Genomic DNA, 19,927 nt, shown 5'->3' with positions numbered 1-19,927 from the left:
TTTCTGAGGGGTGGGTGGTTAATTGCCCCGGCAGGGGGCAATTAACCGCCCACAGACTTAACACTGAGAACAACTTTGACTGAGTCTTGCACCGTTCGTCGTGGACCCATGAATGAGGTGTCAAACCGTGCGGCTTATTCGGGAGTAGGGTGCTCTGACTGTTTGAAGGGGTGGGTGGTTAATTGCCCCCGCAGGGGGCAATTAACCACCCACAGACTTAACATTGAGACCAACTTTGACTGAGTCCCATGAGTGAGGTGTCAAACCGTGCGGCCCATCTTCGGGAACGGGGTGCTGTGACTTTTCTAAGGGGTGGGTGATTAATTGCCCCCACAGGGGGCAATTAACCACCTACAGACTTAACATTGATTTAACTGTGGATCTGACTGTCGTAGAGACACTCTTTTGCATTTATCATCATGCTCATGAGCCACGCCCCCTAGCACCCTCATTAGCATGATGTTAGCATGATGCTAACGCGATTAGCATTTTGCTAGCATGATGCTAACAAAATTAGCATGTTTCTAGCTTTATGCTAATTTCATCAGCACATCGCTAGCATGATGCTAACGCTATTAGCATGTCGCTAGCATTATGCTAACTTTTCGCTAATCACATGTATAGAATGGTCCTAGCATCATGCTAGTGTAATTATCGTAGAGATTATCTTGTCGTAGAGATATGGAGGGTCAGAGTTTCGCCACGGCAAGCACCACTCACATTTTCTTCAGGAAATGTACCTCTCTAGTTGATAATATCCTTTTGTGTGTAATATAATTTATTTCTGTATTCTCACTGTTAAATTAAGAATATGTTCTGCTGATTTGTAAATACTCTTCTTTAACAATTTATTTAATAAAAATTAAAACAAAAGTTTTCCACACCCACTTGTGCATCATAAAGCGAATGTCTCTGGTAAAGATTCAAGTAGTAAAACTTTATTTATTGTCCATTTGACAAAATATACTAATAATGTAACAGAAATAATCTTTTCAATTGACCAACAAGAAAGCTTTATAAATATAGCACTTTGGGCAGAGCAAAGAAAATTTTTCATTAAAAGATAAAACGCCTAAGTAAGGTTGTCCTTGACAGAGAGAAGTAGTAAAGCATCATAATTTATATTTCATTCGTAGTTTCTTTGTAAAAGAAACCATTTCCATCTTCTTTTGTTTAAGCTGAAGATATTTCTATTAAACAAACCTAACAAAGTAGGTAAAAAGCTCAGTTCTTTGCTAACTGCTAGAGTTTAAGATTGCTATTTCATTTTGAAGCATAACAGGCATATTTAGTATACAGTAATTCTGCATGACAGAGAGGACGGGTGAAGCTAACACTGAACACAGGAATCCAGAGAGGAACTTATGGCATTAAGACTTTAAACAGCTGGGGGTGGTGAGAAACTGGCTTCAATCAAGTCATACAGGCTGTTGTGGGAGATCTGTAGGCTGATGTTGTCGTTGTGTAGAGATGAAGCTCCCTCCAGCTGTGCTGCCTTATGCAACTCACGACAAATCAGGGGCACGACCTGTAAGAGGATAAAATAAAATTAATTTTGATACATTTTGTGCTTGACGCAAGCACATGGGCAAATTATTTCAAGTAAAACAGAGCAGGTAGCAGTTTACCTTCACAACGATCAGCTTTCTCTCCAGTGGCTTTCCATCTGGGAACTTCTCTCCAAAGCACAAATAGATGGTGTAATCAGGAGAACCACGTCTGTTCTCTTTGAAGTCCATGAGATCTGAAATTTAGATGGAGGCTTAAGAAGCATGCATGGCACTCCTGATTTTCTGATTTCTTGGTATTCGGAACACCTCTCAAGTAGTGTTATGATGGAATGTAATCGTAACAACATACTAGTTCTGGTTTCTACTGTTATTGCCATAACTATTTGCTGCTAAATGAAAACAGCATTTGTCAGTAAATGTTTTAACATCAATTTTAATGTATTTGGAAAGTGCAGGAAAAACCAGAAGCAGTACAGTTTGAGTCTAAACAGACTTTATTAAACATGCATGAACCCTGCAGATTCACTTCTGAGCTAAACATGTACAAAGTGTATAGGATCTAATAAAATACTTAAATAAAATGAAAAGGTTGTGGAAAGGTTTTTGGTTATATCTCTCCATACCCAATTAGCAATCCTGTTAGAACTCACATTTTATAATATATATTCCCACATTGTTGGTTTTCCATTAGGCTTGTTAAACAATTCACACACAGATTTGCACTCTCTGACCCTCTGCACTCTACCCCATGTCATCATCCTGGAACATTAGGGTGCCAGTATTATGTTCTCCTTAGATGTAAAGCGCAATGAGCAACCTCAAGTTTGCCTTGGCCAACAACTTATGAACTGACTGATGACAAGTTACAATCATCCACATGAACAACCTATTGACATTGTACAATACAGTTCTTTGTTAGTGGGTGGGGTTTAATTTTGTCCAGGAATCTTATGCAAAAATAACTGGCTTCATTTATTTTCTGATGCAGGAATCTTATTGGGTGGAATTACCTTTATAAACATTTATTACTAAATAAGATGATAAACCAAAGACTCCTCTCTTAGATCCTAGTGTAAATATAATTCATTAAAATTTCTCCAGTTGTCTTGGTTCTCCTACCTTTCTTGTATTTGTCAAAGCTGAACAGCAGTTCATTCTGGTTCTGGGACAGCTTTCTGGGTTCTGGATTGTGGATCTCAGCAGGATCGCAGGTGCTGACAAACACATTACACTTGTCCTGGCGGAATCCATAGATACCTGAAGAGCAGACCTCTAGGAGCAGACCCCGCTTGATATTGTCCAGGAGGCGCTTAGTGTACTGGACCTGTTTTTGGTCAGTAAGCTCCGCAGTGCTGGGGAAGGGCACAGAGTTGCCCCTTAGCTCTGACTGATCGCATTGTGAGTGGAGCTGAACAAGTGGACTTGCACAATGCACCTTCAGCATCTCTGTTCTCCTGTAGTGAATGGTGATCTCTAGCTCATTGACAGAAGGCAGGATGATAGGCTGGGGTACTGAGAAGGCAAATGTCAAGAGATCAGAGAACGGAGAACTGTGTATGACTGTGTACATGACAAATAAAAAATTAATTTGATTTGATTTGAACTAGACACTGTCTTTGTTTCTGTAAATGAAACTAAATAATTCAAGTAATGTTTGAATTGTTTGCCATGTCATCTCCTTATAATTTGATCTAACTTTTTTTTTCAAAATTGAGTTATTCACATTTTCTTATTCTGTGACAATGTTTTAACATAATGTTAGGTGTTTTTAAATTATTTGCATTAAAAAGGCAAAACACAGTTTTGTTCTACGTAGTGCAAACATTTTGAAGCTCAATATCTCAAAACCATAATGCAGATAGAACCTTATAATTCCAAAGAGACAATGTAATTCATGGTTCATGTATTATAGTTGAGTGATTATTGCATCTAGTATGTGAGCAACTATTGCATCAGGGAAAGAGATCGAAATAAGAATGAGTAAACTTGTTGGATTGTAAATACCTGTATTGTAGGGTAGTTGTGCATAAGTTGGTGCTGGAACAAGAATGTTATTTGGAAGGCAAGGCTGCTGCAATATTGGCATTTGAGCGATACAGTAGTTAGGGTCATCTGCTAGGTTTTGGATAGGTTGTTGATAGCCTGGCCAATACTGCATTTCTAAAAAGCAATCAAAATATAATGAATAAGGATCATATTATATAACATCCAAAAGGTTACACACATACACTCCTACAGTTAGCTAGATGTGTGGCCAAAAGTATGTGGATGCCTGACCATCACACCCATATGTGGTTCTACCCCAAACTGTTGCCACAGAGGTGGAAGCACACGACTGTTGGTGCACAAGAACTCATGTGATCCCAGCCTTGACCTCAAGCCCAATAAACTACCTTGGGATAAATAGAAAGACTGACTGAGGCCATGGTTTTGGAACGGGAACTTATGTGTGCATACTTTTAGCCATATACATAGTGTATTCAATGGTAGCTACTGTACTTAAGCAGGTTTTGTCAACTGATGGACCTGCCAAAATACCTTAAAAATACTATAGCAAACCCAATTAACATATAATAAACAAGTTGTAGTTTGCCATTTATTCTAATTAAATTATATTTCATGTTTATTACTATTTCTTCTTCTTCTTATTATTATTATTACTATTATTATTACTATTATTATACACAGTAGCTTTGAACTGTTTATAGCCATAAATGAATCACCAGTGGTAACGCTTTAACAGGTTTAACATTTGTCATGATTCAGTCATGCTAGCAATGGACTTATACATATCAACTTATAAACCTTTCCTATTATACTAAACTTCCAGCCTCCTAACAGGAAGTATGGCAGAAAAATGATCCCTGCTATCCGTTATCACTCAAATGAGGATGTATTCTGGTTATGGTTGAGTCTGGTTCTCTCAAGGTTTGTTCCTATTGTCATCTTAGAAATTTTTTCCTTGCCACTGTCGCCTCCAGCTTGATCATCAGGGACAAATTGTTAATTATAATGTATGTATTTCCTCACACTTTTCCAACTATTTAAGATCATTTTTAATTCTGTAACGCTGCTTTGCGGCAGTGGCCATTGTTAAAAGCGCTATACTGTATAAATAAAATGTATTTGTATTGAATTTAAATAAGACCTTGGTAAACATTTTTGTTGAACGGTGATGTTTTGGACATACCTGTGGACTGTTGGTTTAGATGCAAGGTGCCCATGTGGTTTGGCAAATCATACTGTATTAAAACAAGATGATGACAATAAATGACTTTATTATTACAGATTTGGTTATATCTGTTGTAAATAACACTTGGTGTAGACTACAGATTCTCCTATGGAGCGACATTATTCAAAAGGAATTACAAATTACATTTGCAATTGCGTTTCCCATATGTGGACGCACAAAGTGTGCCATAATTCAAATGCGATTGCAAACTTTGCATTACTGTTTCCTGTTTCGCCTTCGTGAACGCACACTGACTGCCAAATATCAAAAGAAAAGTCCATTTGCATTTGTATTTCCCATGTCTTACAAGTCGTGAGCCTTGCATATTTAAATAGCAAAATCAATGACCACGTTTGTTTTTTCACTCTCTGCGTCGCGCCTCAAGTCGGCCAAAATTCAAATGCAATCGCTAATCCATTTGAAATTGCAATTCCAACACGTTACACGGAAACCTGTCAATCAGCGTCAGGGGCGGGTCTATACTGTTGGGCGGGATTGTGTGGAGAGTGACGTCACTCGCAGTCGCCGACCAAGAGGGGGGAATTTGAGCAATGGAGGTAAACAGCAGTAAAGTTGTGTTATGCGCTAAAATGCCCCCCTGTCACGGATTGCACCCCCCACAAAATCTCTATCGAATATATAAGGACATCATAATCAAAAATGCATATTATTATTATTATTATCAAATATATTATTACTAATATAATTAACCCTAGGCACGTGACTAATTAATACACGAAAATTAAGACACGTAATACAAATTCTCATTTAATGTTTATTTTGTGGAACATTTATTTTGCAGGGGTTTGTCATGTAATCTAAAAATGTTTACACTAAATAAATATTGTTTATAATGAAAAATTACACTACGCGATTTTTTTCAAAAATAAGCAATATAAAAATATACATATATATGAAAAAAATATATAATTTATATAATTTATATAATTTTTCACATATGGGAAACGCAATTGCAAATATAAATTGCAATTCCTTTTGAATATTGTCCGGGAAATCGCTCCATATTCTCCTCTAATTAGAGTGCAATGTTTAACCACATTTGCTCTTTATAATTAACTTGGCTTTTTGGTGATAGATAAAAATTCATATACTGTATTGAATTTTAATGAAGACTAAGCCTCAGTATTAGTTAGAGTAAAGACCTTTTAGAAACTTACCTCCATTTCCTCACACTGATTGTTAGTAGAGCTGTACAGGGCTTCAATGTAATTGCTTGAGCACTGCTGATGGTCTACAGAAGAAGACAAAAGTGACTTAGCTTCTTTAAGCCAAGGTTATAGTTATTAATAATTCTATTAGCATCAGGTTTCTTACTTTCAGAATGGATGATGCGATAGATTTTATGGGGATTTTCTGAGTCCTTGGAGTTGTCATGGATCATCTTAAACTGCGTGAGGCTGTTGAGAGCACAGCGGAAGTTGGTCTTCCACTTTGCCTTGTCATTGGGATACTCATTGATTTTACCACTAACCACAGCCCATTCCTAGACCAGAAAAAATAAGACTCTTACATTAGCAGCATACAGGGAATGCACACACTACCATGCCACTAAGACACTGCAGCATTTCTTTACTAATTCGGTGTTATTAGTGTGTTGTTTTCCATCACAAAACATCTGGACAACTATGTTATAAAGTCAGAAAGCATGCTAAAATAAACAACAAATAACAATTTGTGGATAAAAAGTAAACAATTGAGAAATTTGACAAATAAACTGGACAAAAAAGACTCCTTAACTACAAAACACTGCGGTGCCAGTGAGTGTAGAAAGAAGGTTGGTTAATGGTATAAACTAGCAGCTCAGTGTGTATATCATCTAAATTATAACAGTGCTTGTAAAATATATACACATTATAGAACGGGTGTGAGCTTAATTATTTTACACCACCACAAACCTTCTACATGGTGAGAAATGTGTATGGTGGCACTCACAAAAATGGTTCAGGAACCTTCCATCAATTAAAAAAAAAGGTTTGGGCTACATCACCATAAAACAGTGGTGGACCACTTAAGGTTCTCCAGGAACATACAAACTATGGACTTATTTGAGTCATATTCAAGACCATCAAAGCCTTAAAAATATTAAAACCGCATGCACTTTTGGGACTGATTTACTATAGTCCTTATTCTAAATATGTCCTTGGGAATGTGTGTCTAACAGAGTTATAAAAGTGTAATGAGGACTAGACTGTGTGTCCACTGAGTGTTATTGAATTACAGTCACTTTTATTGGATGGGTTTACCCGAATACTCAACAACTAAAAAACAATCTGCAATAAATACGTAACTTTAATAATAATAATAATAATAATTGAGCTCATATTATTATATATGCATTTTAATAATAAACCTAATACTTCAAAAATAAAGTTCAGAAAACAAAAGTTGACTGATATGGTCTACAGTTAAAGATACCATACCAAAGAGACCACACAATACTATTTAATTTTATTTCACCAGTCCTATTTAAAGTTCTTGCAGTACTAAATGGGTGTGTAACAACTGGGTACGTTGTTTTTAAATAAAACCTTATTTTGGAGCAATATTGGCATATACTGCCGGTGCATTATCCTGCAGCATTGTGACATATCTAAAAAGGCTCTTATAAATAAAGGTAGCCTATATCTCAAGTGGTATTTGAACATTTGGTATTATTTGTGACCAGATATGGTGTGTAGCTTTAGGTATTAGTAGATAATGATCCATGCCATGAAAGCCCTTTTAAATATAACAAAATTCCTTTAGAATCTTAGACTAATACAATGTGCACAATAATATTATGGGTATTAACCGGAGCTCTTGAACTTTTATGTTTTTAAAATCTTCCCTCACTCTGTTGGCTCTTCGTTTGGATTAAACAATATAATGATAATTATAATAATGCATTGTGAGTTCCCTCTCTAGAATTATTAAATTAAAAAAAACGTCCTTGCTTCACAGAACTATCACACATACACTGTCCTCTGGTGGAGATAATATTCAGATACTCACTCGGAATATCTTGTTGTCTTCGTCTCCGCAGTCTTTCCTCGAGTTGTGTTTCCACGGGATGCGGAATGTGTCTCTGTCGATCATGTAAAGTCCATCGTAGCGCATAGACTGTACCTGCTCCAGGAGCCAGTGTCCAAACTGCGGTCGCGCTGCGCTGCTCACAACAACAACAACAACAACAAGCAATAATGTTATCTTACATTAACACCTCTTGAATACACACGCATCCTTCGTTTAAATAAATTAAGTAAAATCCAGCTTTCCGTGAGTGACGCTAAACTCTACCTGTTTATTATCGACATTTCGCTCTCGGCCAGTTGATTGTCAGACGATTTGTTAAAACACTGTTCATTGTTCCTCGCAGAACTGCAGGTTTATACCCGACGTGACGTAGATAAAACGAGAACTGACCATATATGGTTGTTCCGGTTGGTCATGCAGCGGCATTCCATGCGGTAGTGACGAACCTCATCTCTCCCAAATGTTTCTGTCAAAAGCGAAAGGCAAACCAAGAGGCTGTTTCACACAACGTTTCATCATCATTTAATCCACAATAAACTGACACTGAAAAAGTTATACTGTAACAAAGCAAAGTGAAAATACAGCAATAAATAAAAGTCATTATTATTATTATTATTATTATTATTATTATTATTTCACAATGCAAATATTGTACCAACCCAATTAACAACAATTACTAATAATCATTCTTATGGGTGAAATCCAAGGGAGTGCAACACCTGGCATGCAGAGTATTACAGATCATTCATTAATCTTCCAAACACTCAGGTACATTCTGGGTGGGGAGCCAACCCATTGTAGAACACACACACTCACATGCTCGTTCATACACTATGGCCATTTTTGGAACGCCAGTTAACCTAATCGCCATGTCTTTGGCTGTGGGAGAAAATCTAAGTACTTGTGGAACCCAACATATCACAATGAGAACATGAAAACTCCAGACTGGTAGTGAGATTCAGTCCCCCAAAAACTCCCAAAAAGAGTTAGCTGCTAAGCAACTGTATCCCCCATTACAGATCACAATGACAAATGTGTCAGATGCTTTACGTAATAATATTAGTGAGAAAAACCCAAAGCAATGTCACTTCATCGTTCTCTCTTAATTTGATTATTACATTTGCTTATCTAGCTGTCTAGTGCGACTTATAATTGAAACAGGATAACACTGAGCAATCAAAGGTTGGGTGACCTATTCTTTCATTTGTATAACAACCTTAGAATAAAGCAGACAGTGAAAGAATTTGGAGCTCATTTCTACACTGATCCTGGAGTTTTTAAAATTTTTAGATGGTAACTAGAACAATCAAAACTGCACAGGGGACGTCCCTGTTGCTTATGCAAGAGAATTTCATCAGTTTATACAGTTGTTGATACAGAGAGCAAATGACTACACTTTTTATTGCTTAATTACTCTCAGACACCTTAACAACTCTCACACCTTTTACAGTTTATGTAGTTAGTGAAATGACACTATAATATGCTATTCTACACTTTGTACATGCTATTTAACCCATTAACACTGGCACACTTATTGTCAGCACCCACTAGACAGGTATAATTGCAAAAGGAGATGGAGAAAACATAATAGGAACAAAATGTAATTCTGTTCTTATGCTTAAACACACACCAAGCCACAATTTTATTATTCTCAGGACAAAAACAACTGTGAAGTGTCTGTGTAACATAAATATAATCTTTTAATCTCTAGACTGTTTAGAAATTGAGTTGATTGTGTTTAGTACTTTTCCAGATTTTATAATAGTTTTAACAGATAAAAAATCAAATGACTAATAAAAACTAATGTCATAAAGAATACATTAAAGATAATATGACAATGTTTCTTTCATGCCTTGAAAGTCATATTTAAGTGTGTGTGTGTGTGTGTGTGTGTGTGTGTGTGTGTGTGTGTGTGTGTGTGTGTGTGTGTGTGCACGCATGTGTTTCAGTGATTCAGTTTCTGTGTGCCACCATCTCAGTAACAGGTGTGTACTCCCTCCTCCTTCTCTCTATCTGTGCGTGTACATCTTTCGGGGGAAAACACAAAAACCTTTTATTCAACTACTATTGACACGACATGACATGTGAGTAAAAACAGCTGTGGATGAATTCCATCCTGCAGGAGAATATTGCACACTTTTACCAGGAGTTCTGTGCATCTGCATCATCCATATTAAACTAAGGAAAAAGGAAATGAATCTCACTCTTACTGGTGCACTTCCCTCTTACAGCTCTCTGGAAGTACTGTCCTGCATACATGTGGCTGTCCTCAACGCACACAGGCCTGGCCTGGTTCAGCAAAACAGGGGTCCCCCTTTATCATCCCCTGTAATACACAATTCTCACATCCCTTTTCTCCCTTATGCAAAACTCACACCAGTATAGGGAAGTACAGAGTCACACCAAGAAATGGAGAGTTAGACTTAGGTTTTATTTAAATGTGCAGAGGTAGGATTTTTTTGTTGTTGGTGTTGTTGTTGTAATGACAAACCAGTTGAACTCACTTGCTGCAAAAAAAAAAAAAAACATCTAAATGTTTAATACAAGGCTGCCTTTGCACTATCTGAGGTATTAATGTAAATCCACCTATACAGATTATATTGATATTTACTTTATATACATTTAGTTTAATTACTTAAACTTGCTATGAAATGTATGTTGTATTTGTTTCTATGTCCATTTGTCCTTCTTTATTTGTTTTTTTTTTTCTGATTTCTGAACTTGCTGGGCTACATTGTTAAGATTTGCTGTGAATTAGTGTATTAGGAGGTCACCTTGTCCTTCTTGTTCAAGGTGCACAATTCAAAAATAATTTGCTTAAATATCAGTAGTATCACTTCTCAAAAAAATTATCATATCCCCCTTCCCCCATTGAACCATCTTTTCCGAGACGCACTAATAAATGTTAACCAGATGACTATGTATAGAGACAATGACATTTATAGGTGTAGTGAGAAAAGAGGGAATAAATACAATACCACCAGCACCCCAAACCTATGTTGCATCATGCTTATTTTATTAACCATGATGCAACATAGGTTGCTGGTGCTGGTTTTGGGTATGCTGGTATAACCTATATTATGCCAAAAATCCATAGTGGAAAAAAGGGGGCATGCAACAAAGTTTTAATATTAGTATATTCATAGTATTCATAGTATGTTCATATTATTAAATTCATATTTTCATGATTAATGTGACAGAAAGCCTATTAGTGTATTCAGATTATATCTTATTATATATTATGTATTATATCTCCTCCGAGTGTATGGTTACAGTACTTTGCCTCAGTATCTATGTGGGTTAAACAACCCGAACAGACAACCATGCGACATTTTCCATGGGAAGTACCACAGAAGTACCTAAAATTCATGTGGCTAAATTTAGTTGTAATTGCTTTCATTTTTGTTTGTGAGAACTTATCTTTTATGCTGATATAATCGTGTAAGTCGCTGAGTGGCTGAAGTGTAAAAAAGAAGGAGGTCCTTATGAGAAAATAAATAATAATGTAGACAATCATCAGGTTTATTTGACAGGTTGGACCTGGAGTACTACCTCCCTCTGCTGGGCGACTACAATTAACCGATTTAAAATATATGCATATTTACTAAACCCTATTACACAGCAGGGCCGGTTCTAGACAGGCACATATGTGTGTGTGTGTGTGTGTGTGTGTGTGTGTGTTGCGGGGGGATGGGGGGTAACTCAAACCCCCTGACCACAATAAGGTGGCAATCCCTCAGGGGGGAAACTGAAAAATGTAAATTTAATAAATAAAACAAAATAAAATAAAATATCCTTAATCCAGATTTTATTAATCAACGACATAAAGTTTATCTTAAGTGGATGGTCTTCTCAAAAATGTTTAACCTAAAGTAACACTTAACACACTATAACTAGAATATTTACAAAACTAAAAGGTTGTCTAATGAATAATAATAATAAGTTAAAGCAGAAGGGCTATGGAACAGATCATATTATGTTTTTTTATATTTTTTATTCTTTTGTTTTTTTTATATAGTAAATGAACAGCTCTCTCTAATCCACTCTACAACAACAGTCTCCTATTTGCAAAAACTTCTACAAATTAAAATTTACATACAAATTTAAGTAGTGTCCCTTTTTCGGGGGATTTTTCCGCTACCGCAGATCATTTTATTAACTTGTAATATATTTATTTCATTGTGATTATATTAACATGTGCTTTCTAAACATTTAAAATTTTTTATTTGAGGGGGCAAGACATTTATTTGAGGGGGCCTTGTTACACAGAGTGCAACCACACTCTGAGTTGCGAGCGAGTGTGAACGGCAATACCACTAGTGACCACTAGATGTCAAAAGGTATCTATTTTATTAATATGAACATAATTGGTCGTGTGTGCGTGTGCGTGCGTGTGTGTGTGTGTGTGTGTGTGTGTTTTGGCTGTTGAACAAAAAAAGAAACGTTTGTAGGATGTGTTTTTATGCTGTAGGTATTAAATAAACACAGAGGATGCACTTATCACACATTTAAGAAACCACTGTTTCTTTCAAGTGGGGGATATAAAAATTATGAAATCGTGTTGTGTATGCAAAACCGAACTATCTTTATTGATTCGTTCAAATGATAAAGAAAAGGAAAGGCTAAAAAGAAACAACTCACTGAATAACATAATTGTTATTTAAAACTTTGAACAATGTTGACATTTATTTGAATTTAGACACATAAATCTTAAGGTACTTTGCAACTATTTGCATGCAAAATATATTTTCACACTTTAATGATTTTAGAAATTTGCAGAAGTATTGATAATGAAAATGTTAATAATAAATTATGATGGAAGTGAGAAACTATAATGAATAACCTTCACAAACACGAACCTTACCTAGAGCAGGCACTTAACAATAGCCTACGAAGAGATAAAAAAAAAACGTGCACCCTCTCAAAATAAAGTTTGTAAAAGTGCATCACGGGCACTTTATGCAGCCAGTAATTTCCTGTGTGATTTTGTTAGGATTTCTGTCTTGTGTTCTGTCATCAGAGCACATTACAGGTGCACAGTTTGCACCGCGCAAATACGCAAAGGGCACACGTTCGGCCGGGCGCCTGGCATTCATTTTCTACAAACAGGCAGCACCTTGGATACCACGGAGTCTACTTGGTATTTCGGATTTTAAAAGCTTGGGACTGGGAGGGGAAGTGGGGGGAAAACGATAAATTGTATTCTTGCCAATGGGTACATTGTTAAATAAAAAGCATTTCAAAGCACTAAAAAAAAAAACCCGATTCTTTTTTATTTCTTTCTTTTTTACCCCTCTTGCTAGTTTGCAAGGCGTTTTGCATCCACCAATGGGCTTTCAGGCTGCAGATATTGGGATGTAAATGAGCAGAGCGCGTGCTGGCGCAGTGAAAGCGTCGGATTGTTTATTGAGCCGGGAGCAGCCACGCGCCTGGCCGCCGAGCCGCAGCTCAAGAATCCCGCAGCGGGGCGGAGACTCCCACACGAGCGTGCGTCTTTTTAAGGGGGTGGGGTGTCGGACGCGTGTTGAAAAAGGGCCGAGTGCTGCCAAAGTTTGTATCAGATCGAGCACTGGTAGGGGGCCAGTAGACACTTGGACATTCGGCAGTGAGAACTGGCCACACGCGCGAAAGTTTTGTCGTTGCTGCTTTTGTTATTCTCGCCTCAGTGGAATCATTGTACAGGTCCGTCCTGGCGTGTCCCAAGATCGAGATGGAGACTGCCAGCATTATGCCAACGACACACCTGGTGCAGGGTCAGTGCCATTTCGGACGCGCGGAGAAACGGCAAGAGTGCGTCCTCTCCACAGCGAGTCAGAGCAAGAGTAAAGTGCTGAAGAGACAGCGCTCCAACTCTCCTGAACTGCTGCGCTGCAAGAGAAGGCTCAGCTTCACCGGACTGAGCTACAGCATCCCCCAGCAGCAGCCGGTCGCCGTGGCGCGGCGCAACGAGAGAGAAAGGAACCGGGTCAAGCAAGTAAACATGGGCTTTCAGACCCTGCGCCAACATGTCCCGAACGGCGCTGCCAACAAAAAGATGAGCAAAGTGGAAACCCTGAGGTCGGCGGTGGAATACATCCGCGCTCTGCAGCAACTCCTGGACGAGCACGACGCAATTTCTGCGGCGTTTCAGTGCGGGGTGCCCTCTCCGACCCTGTCCAACAGCTACTCCGCGGACCCAGAGTCTCCGCATTCGTCTTACTCCTCTGACGACGGGAGTTACGAGCCTCTGAGCTCCGAAGAGCAGGAGCTGTTAGACTTCACCACATGGTTCAACAGATACTGATGAAGTGCATTGTGCATGATCACAAACAAACTCCAACCGAGCGCACCTGGATCTCACCTGTCTCTCACCTGTACCCTGGTCTTCCGATAGTTCTGACTGAGTACGAACGTTGACATCAATCCAGAACCTAACAGGTTGTAAGTTCAAAGCCGAGACAAGGATTAAAGCAGTTATGAAGTTCATCCCGCCTCGCAACAACACCAGGAATCTCTCTCTCTCTCTCTCTCTCTCTCTCTCTCTCTCTCTCTCTTCGTTTAATGACTGGATGAGGAAGGACTCGACGTAAAATTGTTAAAAAAAAAGTGCAATTATGGACTTTAATGTTGTGTGTCATTTTCGTTTTCAAACTACACCAGCCAGTAGAGACGAAAAGTCAGTGGGACTGTTTTGTTTCAAAAGCGCGCTTCCACGCGAACGCACACGGGACTATGCTGCGCATGCGCAGTGCGAATGTTGGCAAACTGGAACCAGCACCTAGATTTTAGTTCTACAGAAATCTGCCTTTATTATCTAGTGTGTGTCCCTGCTTATTTAACTAGTTGCTGACATTAACGTTTTTATATGGATACGTGTACTCTGAGCTGTATTGTTAAAAATGAAGATTTATTTTTGTATGCAGAGCAAAACAAAACAAAAAAGTACACTGCCTCTCTGTGACAGCGACCATGTTGTAAATGAATTAGTTGTTGCTTTTAACACTGAATAGAATGCGATAGAACATATTACTGATTAGACACAATGCTCTGTGTGCTAATGGGCAAAGTGTATGGATTATTGTTTTTGTTTTCGTTTTTTTTACAATATATGCACTTGTTCTCTTTTTCTGTAGAGTAAGAAATTGTACATATATGTGATTCAACAGATATGCTGTATTTTGTGTAAAAAGTTTTTTATATATATCTATAAATAAATTCATTCTATTTATACATACGACCTGCCTTTTTTACATTCATGCCATGTCGCTCAATTCACAACTTTCATGTGCATTAATACAATTACCACTCAGGCATTATAAGACCTGTTTATGCATAGGGCAACATGGCTTGAAAAATCTCAGGCAATAAGTGCTAAAGCAAAGATGCTAGACTGATCCATGGTGGAGGTTCCCTTTTGAGAATAAAGTCACAGTTTTAGACACTATGGAAATTGATTTTTTTTACCCTTTATGTTGAGGTCTTTGAAATAATGACTAATCAGTCAAAAAAGAGGTAGGAATAGAGAAGGGCACTAAACCTTATTTTTAGATTGTCTCTTGGAGTGTAATAGACAACACTCTCTTGTGCATGCTTTTTCTGACCATTATCCATATTATAGCACTCACCCATTGTAAACAAACACTGGTTGCAGTAAAATGAAATAACCTGCAGGCGTTTGCATTTGAAATGAGAGTAATAAAAGAGATGTGAACTCACATCATGACCTTTTAGAAGAGGGTTATTCATATTAATAGCTCCACAGCATTTTATACATAAAATTCTGGGTTAAGGAGTATTGATGTACTTCAAAAACACATATTACCATACATACCGAATAGGCTGCATAGGCTTACTGCTCTATAATGATTGAGTTAAATGAATGAATGAGCAAGCGACTGATTATGACAATTAGTTTCATTTAGGCCATAGTTATATTTTATTCATGAGCCATCAGAATTGCTAACATGATTTTGATATTTGAAACAAAAAACTTTCATTAAGGTTTCATTCAGCACACAAGTAAGGCCCAGGACCCCTTTTAACCCCTGTTACCCCTTCACACATTCATGGTTCTGTGAGCAGGTGCAAGGCCACGTGCCTGCACTTAGTGACCTGTATGTTTTGACGACTGCTGTCGGCCATCGTGCCCCAGTCTTGTTCCTGTGAACTTTGGACCTGTAAGTAAAAAGAGCAAATGATTTATGGCAGCAATTATTCATCTGTTTATATAACCTTTTACATTTACAAACCCATCACTAGAAGGATATATTCAATATAAATCACTCAACAGTGATGTAGTAATTAAAATGATCAATAGACTCATTAAGCTCATTGTGTATAGGTCAGGGATTCTAAACCTTTGTGCAGTCAGGGATTTAACTGTAACATTAATTACACAGAAATTGTTTTACAGAAACATAACTCAACCTAATTTAATTAGGCTATGTAAACATTAGCCTCATTCCTTAGATGGCTTTCTCAATATCTCAATATGAGACATTTAGATATCTCAAAATAAGATTATTATTAACTATATCACTGTAAAATCAAACATATTTTCTAATTTAAAGTTTAAATGTACTGTTTTTTCTCCTATAGGGAAGTTATTTTGCTTTGTTCTAGAAAAAAAGTGATTAAACCAAGTTTCAACAGAATAAAACAATTTTAAGCTTAAAACGTTAGATTTGTTTAGAAAGTAATCTAATAAAGAAATATCAGTTAAATTTGTCTTTGGTTTTTATATGTTGAGAAATAATCAAAAGAACACATTAGGTCAAAGTTTTTTTTTTCTCCATATGCTTCTTGTCTTGATGTTGTCAGTGTTTGCATTAGAGACCCTTAACACCATTATTTTCATACAGTCAGGCATTGTAGAATCACAAAATGCACATGTATAGCAGCTGTTCCTAAGAAAAGGGACAAGTTCAAACAAACTCAGACACAGATTAAAAAACACCAAACTCTATGCATTCTTTTGTAATGTAAACACTCCAAACCATGCCAGGGCACTGATCAAGTTGTTCTTGACATTTTTCCTAAAATATAAATAATGTAAGGGATACTGCAAAAGTTGAATTCTTTGCACTCTTCTTCTCTTTGCATTTAATCTCAGATTGTAAACCATGTAGATCATACTGTTACCTGCTGGGTTGGAAAATGTACCATGGACCTCAAAAATTTACATTTAACTTTAGATTCACCCAGAAACTCTTATGCAGAATAATTTACAAAAGGCAAGGGTATAGAAGAAATATATGGAATAAGATTTCGTCGTACATGGTAACTAGCACCCCAACTACATCAAAGTATGTATTAAAACCAATACACTGCTATGCTGTACTGCTGGAATTATTGACCACCCAAAAAATAAAGTCACCTGTATGTAACTAACAGATTTACCTGATAGAATTATCAGCACCTGTCGCAACGAGCCAGGTATTCACAATAAACTGGCAACTGACTGGTAGTTACCTAATAAAACACAAAATCAGACTAATTCATAACTATTTAGTTTTAAGAACAAACATTTTACTTTTTAATTTTTTGAATGTTCATTTGTCAAACATCATGATCATGTTTATCACATGAGCAGTAGGATGTACTGTAATTTATTACATATAATCCACCCTGTCTCCAAGGCAAAACATAGCCTCCTGTATTTTAATCAGACAAATGATTTAATCAGTTGTTCTGCTCTGTTTGGCTCATATTGATCTGTTCCATATTTTTCCAAACACATTCAGTCAGCCCAAAAGACTGGGCACCTGATTTTATCTTATAAAGGGTACTTTTTATAGTGCACTACTGCAGCAGAGTTGAAATGTTAGTTATTGCAGTGATCTCAGTCAAGAGAAAGTGATTTAAGTTTGATTTTTGTGAGTGAAAAAGAAAACTAATACCAGTGCATCATAAAATAACCAGGAACACTAATTGCACCGAGCTCAGTTGCATACCACGTGTACAACCATGGCCAAAAGTTTTTTTTATAATGATATAAATATGATTTTTCACAAAGTTCGCTGTTTTAGATCTTTAGTCAGATGTTACTATGATATACTGAAGTATAATTACAAGCATTTTATAGGTGTCAAAAGCTTTTATAGACATTATTTGCAATATTTTTAATACAACCCTGGCATGCTATCAATCAACTTCTGGGCCACATCCGTGATGGCAGCCCTTTTTTGCATAATCAGTGCTTAGAGTTTGTCAGAATTTGTAGGTTTTCGTTTTTCCACCTCTTAAGGGTTGACCACAAGTTCTCAATGGGATAAAGGTCCGGGGAGTTTCATGTGTGTACATGGTGCCATGCAGTTTCATCCAGGGTGTATTCCTGCCTCATCCCTAGTGTTCCATTTAGAGGACCAGATGTCCAAATGATGATGGAGATTATAGCAATGCATGATAAATATGACCTTGTGTGAAATTGGCGTGTATAGGTTTTATAAAAATAAAAACAAATTTAATAAATATACAAAAAAAGTTCCTAAAGAGTCAAAATTGCTGGCAAATTGTGTGTGCGGGCGTGTGCGTGCATGTGTGTGTGCAAGCGCATGTGTGTTGCTTTGAGGAAATATAAATTGTTAGCCAAAACATACACCAAGAAATTGGGCAAAGAGGTCCTTTCCCCTCCAATAAGACACCACTATACAGTATATCTCTAACTTTGCAAACACACACAGTCAGTGGTGCAAGGTTTATTGGAAATAAAGAAGCTCATCCGTCACTTTATAAAATGTGTGCATAAGCCTGTAACCTAGAAATTCCCTATGTTGTCAAAGTGCTAAATTAAATCTACTTATTATAGCTAGCTGTCATCAAATCACATTCTTAAAGAAACCAACTAATACCTGCTTCCTACAGTTGCTAAATCTTGCTGCTACCCTTCAACACCTGCCTCTACAGGAAAAATAGGTGCACATTGGCTTTCTTTCCTTGCCAGGTTTTTATTATAACTCTTTTTAATGCAGACTAATGTCAGGAGGCCTCACTAGCATTCTAATGTTCTATTTCAGGAGAAAGCTGGTCTCCATTCTGCAACACTGTGGGTTGGCTGCACACTGTGACAAAAAAGTCAGTGGACTTCTATCTCTAAAGAAGATTTTTTTGAATAAATAAGAAAGGGGTTTGAATGTGTTCAGTCTAATACTTTTAACTGACACCTCTTAGCAGACGTAAAAGGAGCTCTAAACTTCAGACGACCCTCTCTCTCTCTCTCTCTCTCTCTCTTACTCACTTACTGAGGCATGAGGGGTGGGTGGGAGGGTCTGCTGTCATTTGCATGAGCCATTGTGCTGCACAAGTTTGGCTGCCTTTTTTTTTTTCTTTTTTTGGTGAGGGCCTTTTGGCCATTTACTTCCACTCTGGCTGTCTGTTTGGGGCTGTGAATGGCCTCTGCTCCAGGCCCCCACAAAAGCTCTTTTGTACCATGGCTGCACCATATTCATCATGTAATGCCTGTAAGACAAATCTGATTGGACATTTCTGTCACTTTGATGTGGTTCCAGAGAGCAAGTGGCTTAGTAGTAGCAAACTTTTCTCTCTTCTACTTCTCCCTCTATATTTATCTCTGTCTTTCTCCATGGTTTCCTCTCTTTCGCTCCCTTTCTCTTTCTTACAAGGTCTATAATTCTCCTTCTCTCCATCAATTTGTCTGTCTGTCTGTCTCCCCCATCTCTCTCCTCCTTTCCGGCTTGGTTAATATGCTGGGCAGATCGTAAATTCAGTTAGAAGGGTTGCGGTTCTCATTGTGAGTGCAAAATTAATAATAAATACTTCAGCCACACAAAAACCAGGTCGAGATGATTGACGCCACTTTACTTTGGCCCGAACAAAAGCCTTGATTTGAGCAGAATACCAAATGAATAGGCCGAGCGTGCACTCAATTCAAACAATTTTAATCTCTTCTTGTCCCCTCCCCATTCTGTCCCCCCACTCACTCTCCTTTTTTTTTTACTTTTCTCTGGCACTCAGGTTTATTTTTGCCCTATTTTATCTCTAGTTGCTTTTGTCAGAGGTATTCTTGATTTTAGAATAATTCTGCCCAAAACAACTGCTAATTGAGCTTAATTAATTTGTATTCTACCGGGATCTTCTGACAGTGAGCTGATCAGCCTAATGATAGCTCATAGTTTGGATCCTTTGGCAGTTTATTTATTTTTTTTTGGTATTT

At 37.5% G+C, this 19,927-nt stretch overlaps 2 protein-coding genes across 2 annotated transcripts; one reads left to right on the top strand and one right to left on the bottom strand.

Annotated features, from left to right (window-relative positions):
* Positions 1-916: 916 nt before the first annotated feature.
* On the bottom strand, positions 917-8,202 carry LOC128510584 (interferon regulatory factor 7-like). Its single transcript, XM_053482986.1, has 9 exons — positions 8,041-8,202; positions 7,756-7,909; positions 6,079-6,247; positions 5,922-5,995; positions 4,702-4,753; positions 3,516-3,671; positions 2,631-3,023; positions 1,629-1,744; positions 917-1,528 (listed from the first exon to the last, which is right to left on the bottom strand). Exons 1-9 carry the CDS (start codon positions 8,055-8,057, stop codon positions 1,379-1,381), a joined length of 1,281 nt encoding a protein of 426 aa, XP_053338961.1. The 5' UTR covers positions 8,058-8,202; the 3' UTR covers positions 917-1,378.
* A 4,789-nt stretch (positions 8,203-12,991) lies between these two features.
* On the top strand, positions 12,992-14,888 carry LOC128510603 (achaete-scute homolog 1b-like). Its single transcript, XM_053483020.1, has one exon. The coding sequence runs from the start codon at positions 13,487-13,489 to the stop codon at positions 14,057-14,059; it is 573 nt and encodes a 190-aa protein (XP_053338995.1). The 5' UTR covers positions 12,992-13,486; the 3' UTR covers positions 14,060-14,888.
* Positions 14,889-19,927: the final 5,039 nt, after the last annotated feature.

The sequence above is a fragment of the Clarias gariepinus genome, chromosome 2, assembly GCF_024256425.1.
Source record: "Clarias gariepinus isolate MV-2021 ecotype Netherlands chromosome 2, CGAR_prim_01v2, whole genome shotgun sequence".
Classification (NCBI taxonomy): Eukaryota; Metazoa; Chordata; class Actinopteri; order Siluriformes; family Clariidae; genus Clarias; species Clarias gariepinus.
Note: the sequence above shows the minus strand (reverse complement) of the source record. Positions and strands in the feature narration are given on the sequence as shown.